This window comes from Oreochromis aureus, linkage group 9 (assembly GCF_013358895.1).
Source record: "Oreochromis aureus strain Israel breed Guangdong linkage group 9, ZZ_aureus, whole genome shotgun sequence".
Lineage (NCBI taxonomy): Eukaryota > Metazoa > Chordata > Actinopteri > Cichliformes > Cichlidae > Oreochromis > Oreochromis aureus.
In genome coordinates, this window is record NC_052950.1 from 5,488,322 (window position 1) to 5,500,646 (window position 12,325).

Sequence of the window (12,325 nt, forward strand, 5' to 3'; positions counted from 1 at the left end):
GTGCTTATATTGGTCAGGGAGATCTCTGTTGTAGTGCTATCACAGTAGAGGCTTCCAAATCTCACCCATACTGGACTGAATAAAAGTCATTTTGAATGTGATTATACCAGTTAATTGTGCAAATGTACGAATAAGCAGGAAGTACAAGTGGGGACATTTCCTAGGAGAGTTTTGCCTTAGTGTAGCAAGCTATGGCACTGTACTAATGTGTAGCTATGAAACTAATGAGCACTGTAGGGATTTGAATGTGACTGTATAGTTTTTGTCTTCTCTCTTATTTGCATATGTGTGTCACACATGAGCATTGTTTTTGATGCATGTGTACTCAGTGAGTGTGTACTCTGTGTATCTTTAACTGTTAGTCAGTCTGTTAGAAAATAGAAGGGTGAGTAAGAAAATATGAACATAAGGTATCAGTGTGTTGGGATGTAATATTGATCATTGTTTCATTCACATTGACGTGCAGATATGAGCTGACTCTCCAGTCGCAGATGTCAGACTGTCTTTGAGTACATAAACTTAAACATAGACTGTATTGTGTTTAGTCACAGAAATAGAAAAAGTGCATTTAAAGATTTGTTGTTTATCCTGATTAATGGAAGCAAATTAAACTGTTGCTGCGGGCTCAATCATATTCTGTCTCATTCAAATTTTTTTCAGTCTCCCATTCTTTAACCTGTGGGCCGTTTTTAGCATAGCTGCTTTTTCTGTAGTAGGTCAGTCTGTAGTAGTCCTGTTACATCTCTTGGTTTTGTGCTTCTCATAGATACTCTGCAGTCTGGCCAGACAGTAATCCTTCAACTTGCTTTTCATTTTTGGCAAGTGGACAAAGTTGCAGGGAGGCAAATCTGGCAAGTAGTCCAGCTGGTGAGCAAAGTTTATGTTGGTGTTCCAAAAAAAAGTGCCTATGTGATGTTTTTCCTGCTTGCCAACACCAGCTCTGATTATTTGCTGTAAGTTTCCTCCTCTAGCTAAGTGAGAATGTTACCGTGGAACTAGGGGCTGAACTCACAGTGAAAAATCCTGTGAATGCTGAAAAATGACAAGCATGGTCCTGCCTTTATGACCGTGACATTGTCTTCAGACTTAGAGGCAAAATTCAAGACCGATTTTGGAGAGTTACTGAAATTAGACTAATTAACATAAAATGATATGCCATTGCATGGCTATCTTCTGAGCTTTTGTTGGGCTAATATAGACACAGAAGCACTGAAATACTTTAGGGTGAGGGTTGAATTGTTCCTAATTACATGTTGGGGTTTAGTCTGTGGTACTTGATTGGCGAAGTTCTATCGTAGGGCAGGAAGAGGACATGGTTTAATTGGATTCATTCGCCTTTTAAGGGGCTCTGCTGGGTGTGCTTGTGCGAATGCAGACATTTTGCAAACCTGCAGGGAGGCAGCTCTTGTGCTTGCAAAATAAAGTTTGGTTGTGTATAAGTCAATGGGAAAATAACCTGTCACCTACGCAAATACTTTGCTGATTAGTTTATGGTTTCATAGCTGGTGTCACATCTGATTGTTTATTTCATAAATTATTGCCATCAGTTTAGGGTGGGCCTTAGGTGGAGACACCTGGGGACCTACACACACCTGAACTAAATCTGAAAAGGAGACATTGGGGGGTAAACTAAAAATAAGGCAAAAGAGTGTAAGAGTAACATGACAGAAACACTTAAAACAAAGACGAATACTAGACAAGAAACACAAGGATACTGGGGAAGCTTAAATAGACTCAAATATATGGAAGGACAAATAACCAAATACTAACAGATGCCACAATATAAAGTAACAAGAAACTAAAAACTAATAATCTTAAAGAGATAATACCCAAAGATCCTCAATTTAAAACAGCTGAGGTCAAAGGCAAACATGGACCTTAAATCATAAGAATAATGGTTATAGAAATAAAGAAAACCTGGACTGTACACTGACCATAGGCAGAGTGTAATTAATAGTAATGCTGAACTCAACAAGAAGCACTCACATAGTGGAAATGAGTGCAAGGTGTTATTTGCCCTGTTGAAACCAATTTTAATATATTTGACATAAATTTCAGTACAATTATTTTTTTTAAATACATTTTTTATTAAGGTGAAAATGTTTAATAATAAATATCAAATTTTAAAAACAGTATTTCACCCTCAAAATTTATATTTATTCAGAACAGTGCGCATGTATTCAAATTGTTATGTTTTTAAATGGTTCGAACCTGTTACTCTAATGTACATAACAAAGTCAGAATAACATATCATGATATTTAGAATGGACTGGATTTTCTTTTGCACTCAACTGTCTCGGCTAGACACCTGAGGACCTGGTTGTGTCTCCATGTGTATCTGGCCTGAGTAAGGCTAGTCCTACAACCAACCAAGTCATTAAGACTTGGTTGGTTGTAGGCCGCAGTCCTTGAAAACTGCGGTGGATGTAAGCCAAATTTCTTAATCAGAATACTTTTTTAATCCCAGAGGAAATTATGTTTACATTTTAATGGATTGTTGAGCCCAATCTACAATGTTTTCTTTCTAAACTTTCTGTGTTTTCATCTTTACAGACAGACATTTATGGAAAATCCCAACCAAAATCGTAACTTCCATAGCAGAGGTAAAAAAAAACCTAACAAAATAGTCCAGAACTTGGACCAGGACAGAGACTTTGCTTCGATATAGCACATCTCAGAAAACTTACATATGCTCATTTGTTCAGCCTTGAAGAGAGCATTTTCTTAGTGTTTAGCCTCTATAAATCAACACTTTTTCGGCTGTTGCCCCAAATGTGGAAGTAATGCTAAGTATTTCTTGAAACTGCAAGACATTGTGTATATTGTAACACTAATGCTGTGTTTCCCTCAGTGCCTCGGGACATTTTATGAGCCAGGGTGGCTGTTTGCTTATATAACACAGTGATAGTAGGCCTGGGGCTGTGTGGAGAGCGAGGGTCCGTGGTACTTTTTTGCTAGTCCGTTAACCCTTGGTTACGTAGAGTGACACAGCTCCATAGTATGTCAGTATAAACAACTCTGTCTCACCCTATATAAAGTTTAGCAATATCATTTTAAAAATTCAATTTACTGCCCAGTCATCCCATAATAGTTAGTCTTCATCTTATCTATTTTTTTACTCATATTTATTTTTTATTGAAGTTTCATATTTTCAGGTTGTGATATCTACTAGCGTCTGATTTCATTCCAGTGAATTCACAGAAAACAACATTCAGAGACTTCTTGTTAATATTTGTAGGCTTGCTTCTCCACTGCAGGAACACTGACCATGTGAACATCTGCAGATGCACATGAAAAGTGATTTTTGTTGTATGTGTTGTAACTGTCTTGAGTCTATATGTCTGTTCTATCTGTGCTATATTTGTTTGTTCTCCATGTCTCTGTTTCCACTTGTTTCTCCATCTGTGCTTCTTTTCTTGAAGTATTCATATTTTTATCTGATAAAGATGAAGTATGAAAAGATGATGATGATGATGTTTCCCCCCCTCTAACACCCTACTTCACTTTCTCCTCTGCATTCACTGCTTCTGCTTTTTTTTCTGTGGTTTGTAACACCCCACCGTTCTCCTCCCACTTCCTTCAGGTTTTGGTCTGCTTTGGGTTGACTGGTCATTATGCTGATGCAGCTCTGTAGTTTCAAGGTCAGTGCCCCCTCCTTCCTGCAATCACTCTCCAGCTTCTTTGTATGTGTACCTCCACCCAGCTTCTGTTGTGCATTTATGAAAGGAATATTAAAAGCTGCTGCAAATTTTACACACACACACACACACACACACACACACACACACACACACACACACACACACACACACACATATTGGGTGGATGATAAAAAAAAATCTTATTTGTAAACTGTAAAAACTCCACAACTGTATTTTAAATAAATACCATAGCTATATATGATACACAGCTTAAAGTGTTACAGAAGAACACTCACAAATTGAAAACTTAAAACTTTGGTCAGTTCCAAAGAAATAAAGTAGTCATAGTACAAGAAAAAAAAACTACCTCTACATTGCATCAGTTTTTTGTATACAAACAAACTGTTTTCAGTTATTGGGAAGAAACATTCAAATGCAAACAAAGGAGAACATAAACAAAACTGACACCTAATTTTGGTCCGCTTATTCTTTAAACGGTACACCTTTGTTCACATGAAGTACAGTACTGTCTCGATAGAGTGGGCAGTGAGTTGTAATCAAGGTCAGTTACTTTAGTCAGTACATACTGCTCTGCTTCTTTCCTGAACTTTAAATAATCAATTCCCAAATTTCTCAACAATTTTGTCATCTTTTGAACCTTGGGCTGTATCCGCTGACGTTAGCAGTGTCAAAGCATCCTATGGTCTCACCTGGAGTCCCGTAAAGGCAGTTTTTCAAACTGGTAGAGTTCATTTGATTTATTTTTCTGGCTTTTACCTGTACTGCAAGTCGAGTGTTTTGACCAATGCATGAAACTATATATTTTTAGATATAAGTTTGTAATGGCCATTTTCTTTGTGAGTATTTATTACATGACGTGCTGCGGGGAAAGGCCTGTTCTAATGTTTGAGTCTAAGGTTTATTTTGAGCACACCTCTTTTTTTGCTTCTCCTCCCTAAACTCTCTTTGATTACTCGTTCACGTGATCCTTGCGTAGGTGGTAGAAGAGGTTTGTCGTGTTTGAGTCTGGGGTGGGGACCGGTTTCCTGCATAATTTGCATAGTACAGTTTTCTGGGCCGTGTCAGACTTTTCATAACCAAACCATGTCCATGCTAGCCCCTCGTTTAGAAATGAGGTCCTCGTATTGTTTTGACTGGTCCTTCTGTTTGTCATCATTTCAGTTTATTTTGAAAAATCTCAACAGGATCTACAGCTTTATTGTGAAAGGTTTATGTGGAAAATAAACAAGCGGACGGCGGCTGGGTTTACCGCCGTTGTTGCTAACGGCAACGCCTGAAAACAGTCACCTGTCCGTCCGTAGTGTGGTTATTTTAAATATAAGACAAAGAGAGAACTTTAAGAAATTAATATAGCAACTACAATGACCATCAAAACAATGAAAAAATATTGCCGTAAACAGTTTATTTTGCGACACCACGAAACAAACAATAGGGTAATAGGAAAACGATAGACGTTTTCATATCGTCATCCGATATATATCGTTATATCGAACACCCCTAATAGAGGTGAGAAGAAGCCCATTCCAGAAGCTTAATGTTTGCTTGCTTTGTCCATTCCAAAAAATTAGACAATGGATTGGACAAACATTTGGATCAATTTGAACATTTTGGAGCAGGTGGTTTTTTTGGTCGGCACCCTCTGTTCGTAATAATGTAAAACTGGCTTCACTGTCAACAGTGAGACTAGTGTTGCAGCAGTTTTAAGTTCATGTCAGTTGACCTGAGTTGTTCCTGAACACCCTAACTGATCTGAGGGTCATCTTGCAGACTTTGGCAAAGCAGCGACACATCCAAATAACTTGTACTCTCATACAGTTGTTTGAACTGATGATCTTGGAATCTCGAGTTGCTTAGAAATGGCTCTAAGAGACATTCACAACTTGTGTAAATCTGCAATCCTCATTCGTAGCTCTTCACTGAGTTCCTTGGACTTTCCCGTTGTATTGACAGTAAGTGCTGTCAAACAAATCCTTTTTATGCTGGCAAAGTTCTAGTTAATCATACTAACAAAAAGTTAATAGGCCTTGGCTTTCACAAATATAAAAGACATCATAGAACCTTCAGCACCACTTATTAAAAGTTGCAAGTGAATGTACAGTCTGTCAAACTTAAATGTTTCAGATCATGTCATGGTATGCTTAAGATGAGTTGTGCCTTTCCTCCTCCATACTGTTTTCTTCCCATCATTCTGGCACAAGTTAGTTTTTTGTAGAACTTTGCAGGCTCTTCCAGTTGCCAAGGGTAACTAGTGGTTTGCCATTCTTGTAACCCTCTCTGTCTCTTGATTGTACACTTTGGACATCAAGTTATTTTTCTTAATCAAGAAAAGAATTCTGGTATCGTCCACATAAGTTCTGTTCTGAGACTTCCAGGCCTTTTGGTGTTGCTGGATGTAAGTGATATAACAGAAAGAAAGCACTGGCCAGTTTGAGCTTTCTCTATGATAGGTTTATTTTTGTTTTTTCAGCCTATTGATGGCCTCAGTGAAAAACTGACACATCCAAGTTGAACATTCAGAGTGCCCTACATATATTTTATTTGTGTGGCTGCCAAGGAATAATAGGCAGAGACCTAACAGAACTGACCATGAAACAGCTTGTACATCAGTTGACCAATTCCTGTTGAGACTCTGAAAATATGGTTATATGTTTCAGAATGGCTGTAATTTCTACTGTGATCCTACAATAATGGTATCCATTATTGTAGGATCTGCTGTACAATATAAAGCGCCTTGAGGCGACTGTTGTTGTGATTGTGACTGTTGTTGCGCTATATAAATAAAATTGAATTGAATTGAATTGAATGCCATGCTTTTGTTAAAAACTTGAAAAAGTTTGAACTTCAGTACAGAGACAGAATTACAAAAACTGTGTCATCATCTAACTGGCTCACTGTATCAGTGTTCAAATGGGACCCACAAGCAGACACATCATGTACAAGGGGTAACTTTGGGCACTAAAAAATCTGCATATTAACTTAGGGCACAAAGACTTACTAAAACTAAGAGATAAAGCACAGACTATACACACATAATAATAAGGTAAATTCCATGATTGTTTTTTGGATTGGAAGTGTCAGATTAGAAGAACAGAGGCAGTGGTGCGTCCCTACAGTGGCACAGGATGATTGGCAGGCTGATTTAACACTGATTTAGTAGCTTGCATTTCAGCTGTTGGTCACAGTTAAAAAACAATCTGCTAAACGATTAACAGAATATTGCTGTGTTAGCAAACACAAGCTGCTCTGCTTCTAGCTGGAAGAAGATCTGTGTTTGACGTCAGTCATCAGACAACATTAAAATACATGACCGTTTTCTGTTATCAGCGCGTTATCATTGCATTGTAGCTGTGTGATCGAGTTGATATTGAGGATATTTTTTGTTTTGGTGTCCACCAAGCTGCACTCCCAACACACAGCAGCATAAGAGAGAGCACTGACCACCATAGTGATCAAAATGTGTATAAAAACGTCACTTTGTTTTAAACAAGTTTTTGACAGATTTCTATTTCTATTTTTTTTTTTTTTTTATAAAAGCCGATCAAATAAATTTGTATCAAATAAATGCACTTTTACATTTTAAAGCAGCCACAAATTTTCAACCACTGTAGGTACTTTGTGTTTTTGTAGCTTTGATTCTGCTAAAAGCTTCTTTCTGTGTATGTCGTTGCAGAACTTGTACCAAAATCGGTTCCTGGGCTTGGCGGCTATGGCATCCCCAACTCGCAGCAGCCAGACCCGCCAGCGCTGTAAGGATGCGGTTCGGCACAGCTATGGCCCTGAGTCCTTTGCTGTCAATGGCCTGAACCAGGATGCTTTTATGTTGGGACTGTCACGCTCCACCAGCGACACTGATCTGGTCTCTCCAGATGCACGTTCCACTCTTACCATCAGCTCTTCCCACTACACCATAGGCCAGTCCGAAGACCTGGTGATCACATGGGACATCAAGGAAGAAGTGGATGCTGGAGACTGGATTGGGATGTATTTAGTTGGTAAGATGTCACATGCTTTGAGTTTTTAGAGTTTTAAATATATTGACTCTGAAAGTTGTGTTAAAAAAATCGTATTTGTTTTTGTACAGTATGCTACTCTGGTTTGCTGTCCTCTGCTGTGATGGTTATCACATCATGATTTTAGTGCCATTTTTCTTTGTTTAAAAATGGCAGCATACATTCCAGAGGTGGAAAATAAATCAAAGATGTGTGTAAATAGACAGCACAAGGGGTTAGTTAGAAATTGGATATTACAGCATGCACAAACCACTTGTAGTCATTTACCTTACTTACTTTTCTGTATGCATTTATGTTATTGTTTGACTAAAGGTAACATGTAGGCTTGCTAATGAAGCTTTAAGACACAAAGCAACAATGTAACTTCAGTGCTCTTCTCTGAAAAAGCTGATAGCTCTGAAGTCTGTGATATAGATTTTCATTCAAGCAGGTATGTCATGCATCAGGTAGTCTGTTCTAGATAGGAAATATCTGCAAACATACAGTCACATTAAAAACAAAGTACACCCAGTTAATTCTAAGGTTTTACATATCAGGCCTTAGCAGGTTTTAAAATGAAGTAAATACAACCTGAGATGAGCAACAGCACATGAGCTATTATGTTAGAAGAAATAATTGTTATATTATTATATCATAAATTATTCATTTAACAAACACTAAGCCAAATTTAGAAGCAGTGAGTGAAAAATTATTTATACCCTATGATTCAGTACCTTGTATAACCACCTTTAGCGGGCTGTAACTTAAATAAAGTAACACTTTTGGAAACCTTCTGGTACACAGAAGAGTTCGTGGTGGACATGGTGGTGTGATTAAAATGATGTGGTAAGACCACGAGAGAGCCGTACGTAAGCGAACGATCAAAAACCTAAAACTACTTAAGCATTGTTTAAAATCAATAGTGGGCCAACATTTCTCCACAACGATACAACAGACTGATACATTCATACATAAAGCACTTATTTAATTTTCAGATGTGCTAAGAGCCAAATAATCATGTCCTGATATGTAAAACCATAGAAGTGACAGAGTTTACTTTCTCTCAAAGCAAAGAATTTCCACTTGTCCAGTACCAGTAGTTTCAGCTATCATTTTATTTTGTTGCCAATACATTACAGAAAGAAATTTAGAAGCTTGGACATGCAGTATGGTTTGAGCTCTCATTCATCTCTCTTTCCAGATGAGACGTTATCTGAGAACTTTCTGGACTACAAGAACCGAGGCATCAATGGATCTCACAAAGGACAAATAGTCTGGAAAATTGATTCTAGCTCTCACTTCAGTGATCGTGAGTAATAAAAAATGTTTTTTTTTATTAATATAGGGAACACTTTGTCCCTAAAAAAATGTGAATGTCTTTCACAAACAGCTTATAATATAAAGTAAAACAAACTATTCCACGTCACTCACATTATATTGGATTTTTGGGGGGAATTGTGCACATATGCAGTCAGTCGTGTCAAAAACGTAAAACTTTAGTGTTAAACTACAATCAAGATGATATTAGCAGCTGGTGACTTGTGACCCAAATGAAAACAAATATCTCAAACAAGCACGACTCAACCACCTGCTCCATATGACAGGAAGAGGAAACAGTGGATGGAAAGTAGTGATGTGTTTACATGGTGGTAAAGGAGGCCTTTAAGCAATTTGGATCAGCTGAAGGACTTTTCAAGGGGTTGTTAGGATAACCTGATAATAATGAGTTGGAGTAGTCAAGCCTAGAAGTAATAAATGCATGAACTAGTTTTTCTCCATCACTCTGAGACAGAATGTTTCTAATTTTAGAGCTATTGTGCCAATGCAAGAAAGCAGTCCCATATATTTGTTTAATATGTGCACTGAAGGACATAGTTTGGTCAAAAATGGCCCCAAGATTTCTCACTGTGTTACTGGAGGCCAAGGTAATGCCATCCAGAGTAAGCATCTGGTTCGATGCCATATTTCTGAGAATTTAAGGGCCAAGTAGAATAACCTGAGTTTTATCTGAATTTAGAAGCAGAAAATGGGAGGTCAGGCCTTTACGTCTTTACGTCAACACTGAAGGACGTATCCTAGTCAAAAATGATTTCAGGAGTCCTCACAGTGTCACTGAAGGCCGAAGTCATCTGGCCTTTAAGCTTTTAAGACATTTCTGCTGTTAAACTGCAGGAATTTCTTAGTATGTGTCATGTGGAGGGAGAGCACACATTTTCATTGCTATGCAGATAATACGCAGCTCGAAGGGAAGCCTGAAAAACAGCGTGTAATCTAAATAGAAGTGGTTCTAGCATGGAACCTTGTGGAACTCCATAATTAACCTTAGTGAGTTAGGAAGACCATTTACATGGACAAATTGGAGTCTAGATATATATAATTCAAACCACGCAGAGTGGCACCATTATTACCAACAGATTGCTTAAATTTCTGTAGTAAAATTATTTAGTTTGTTGGTTTGTTTGCTAATTTATTTCACTCACCTAAACAATATACAGAAGTTCATTTAGCCTGTTAATGATATTTAGTAATATCATGTTTGTTTGCTGTACTGAAATCCAAATCCAGGGTCTTTAAAATCTTTTGTTTCCTACCTCTGGCAGGCTTGTTCTTTACTGTGTGGCTCTCTTTGAATTCCTTTTTTACTTCACACTCCAGTTCTTGACACTTGGAAATCTGTGATAACTTTGTATATCCATCCCCTGCTTTCTGAGGATGAACAATTCTTTTGTTTCTGACATGGTGCGTTCTCAAGTGACAGCTATACTGTGTGTGAATTGGAAGTTAACTGCCAGTTTTAACTTGATTTTACAAGCTTGAGTTATGGCTCAACCAGAGCCGTTACCAGCCTCAAACCGCGTCAGTCTGTTTGCCTGCAAGCTGCAGTCACCAGTAAAATGTTGTGTGTGTGTTTTTTCTTTCTACATTCATAAATATCATTATCACAAATGTCTTTGAAGTATCATAATATAATTTTGAGCCTGTTTTGCTCATCCATAGTTTCAGCATAAATGCTGAGTAATATGGTGATAATACCTCACAGCACAGTATACCTGAAAATCAGTGGCAGGATCACTGTGCTGTAGTTTATGTCAGTTTGGACCAATACTGTTTTAAGTGGCTTTATATTCTTATATCCATATATCATTTTCTATTAGATTGAATTTGTGCCTGAGCTGTTCTTTGGAAATAATAAGAACAGTTAATAATATATTTATATAATGTAGGTGCTGAAGAGCTTCTTTTTTTTATTTTTTCAGAAGTCGCAGCTTAAATGTAACATCTGGTATCTAGCTGAGGAGAATAACTGGTTCCTAATTTTATAGCTCAGAGAAATCCAATGTTGCTACCACTCCACCTTATGATAATGAAATATAGTTAATTACAAAGGAAACACAAACAAAAAAGGAGCACTGGTTAATGTTGTCATGATACTCGAGTTTTAAAGTAAATACAGATACAAAGGAAAATACTAAATACTCAATACCATTTTCAGTAACATGGGGAAGATAAGATAAGATAAGATAAGATAAGATAAGATGACCTTTATTAGTCCCACAGGTGGGAAATTTGTTTTGTTACAGCAAAGTGCAAAGTTATGTAGCAGAAATTAGAAAACACTGGAAAGCAATAAAATAAAATAAAATAAAATACCATATACAATAGAATAAAATAGAATAGAATAATATATACAATAGAATAAAATGGAAATACAAATACTATATACAACTGAGTAGGAAAATACAAAAATACAACTTCGTCAGAAGAAGAATTGCACATATAGCAGTCTTATTGCACATGTGTGGGTTTGTGTGTTTGATCAGCTGCAAGTCTTTATTGTGGAGTCTGACAGCAGTGGGGAGGAAAGACCTGCGAAATCTCTCCGTCCCACACCGTGGGTGCCGCAGTCTCCCACTGAAGGAGCTGCTCAGTGCTGTCACAGTCTCATGCATGGGGTGGGAGATGTTGTCCAACAGGGATGACAGCTTAGCCGCCATTCTCCTGTCACTCACCACCTCCACTGGGTCCAGAGGGCATCCTAGAACAGAGCTGGCCCTTCGGATCAGCCTGTTCAGTCTCTTCCTGTCCCCAGCAGAGATCCTGCCGCCCCAGCAGACCACACCATAGAAGATGGCTGAGGCCACCACAGAGTCATAGAAGGTCTTCAGGAGTGGGCCCTCCACTCCAAATGACCTGAGTCTCCGCAGCAGGTACAGCCTGCTCTGCCCTTTCCTGTAGAGGGCGTCTGAGTTATGAGTCCAGTCCAGTTTGTTGTTCAGATGAACACCAAGGTACCTGTAGCTGTCCACAGCCTCGATGTCCATACCTTGGATGTTCAGTGGTTGCAGTGGAGGATGCTTGTGCCTGCGGAAGTCTACCACCAGCTCCTTGGTTTTACTGGCATTGATCTGGAGGTAGTTCAGCTGGCACCAGTCCACAAAGTCCTGAGTCAGTCCTCTGTACTCCTTGTCGTCCCCATCAGTGATGAGGTCGACTATTGCAGAGTCATCAGAGAACTTCTGCAGGAAGCACTGGGTGGAGTTGTGGGAGAAGTCTGCAGTGTAGATGGTGAAGAGGAACGGAGCCAGAACCGTTCCCTGTGGGGCCCCGCACTGCAGAGCGACCCTGTCCGACACACAGCCCTGAGTCCTCACATACTGTGGTCGGTCGGTGAGG

General features: G+C 38.6%; 1 protein-coding gene across 5 annotated transcripts in view; it reads left to right on the forward strand.

The window, feature by feature from the left end:
• LOC120442037 (E3 ubiquitin-protein ligase HECW1-like) overlaps positions 1 to 12,325 on the forward strand; it is a 40,444-nt gene that overhangs the window by 12,824 nt on the left and 15,295 nt on the right. For 2 of the 5 annotated variants that reach the window (XR_005614481.1, XM_039617750.1), the window contains exons 2-3: positions 7,333 to 7,654; positions 8,853 to 8,960. Coding sequence is in view for 4 of the 5 variants with exons in the window: in XM_039617750.1 (XP_039473684.1) it covers positions 7,333 to 7,654; positions 8,853 to 8,960 (430 nt within the window). In the remaining variant the exon portion in view is untranslated. Of the gene's footprint in view, positions 1 to 766; positions 868 to 3,583; positions 3,642 to 4,324; positions 4,384 to 7,332; positions 7,655 to 8,852; positions 8,961 to 12,325 lie in introns of those variants that run through there. The other 3 variants (XM_039617752.1, XM_039617751.1, XM_039617753.1) reach the window with 3 other exon arrangements.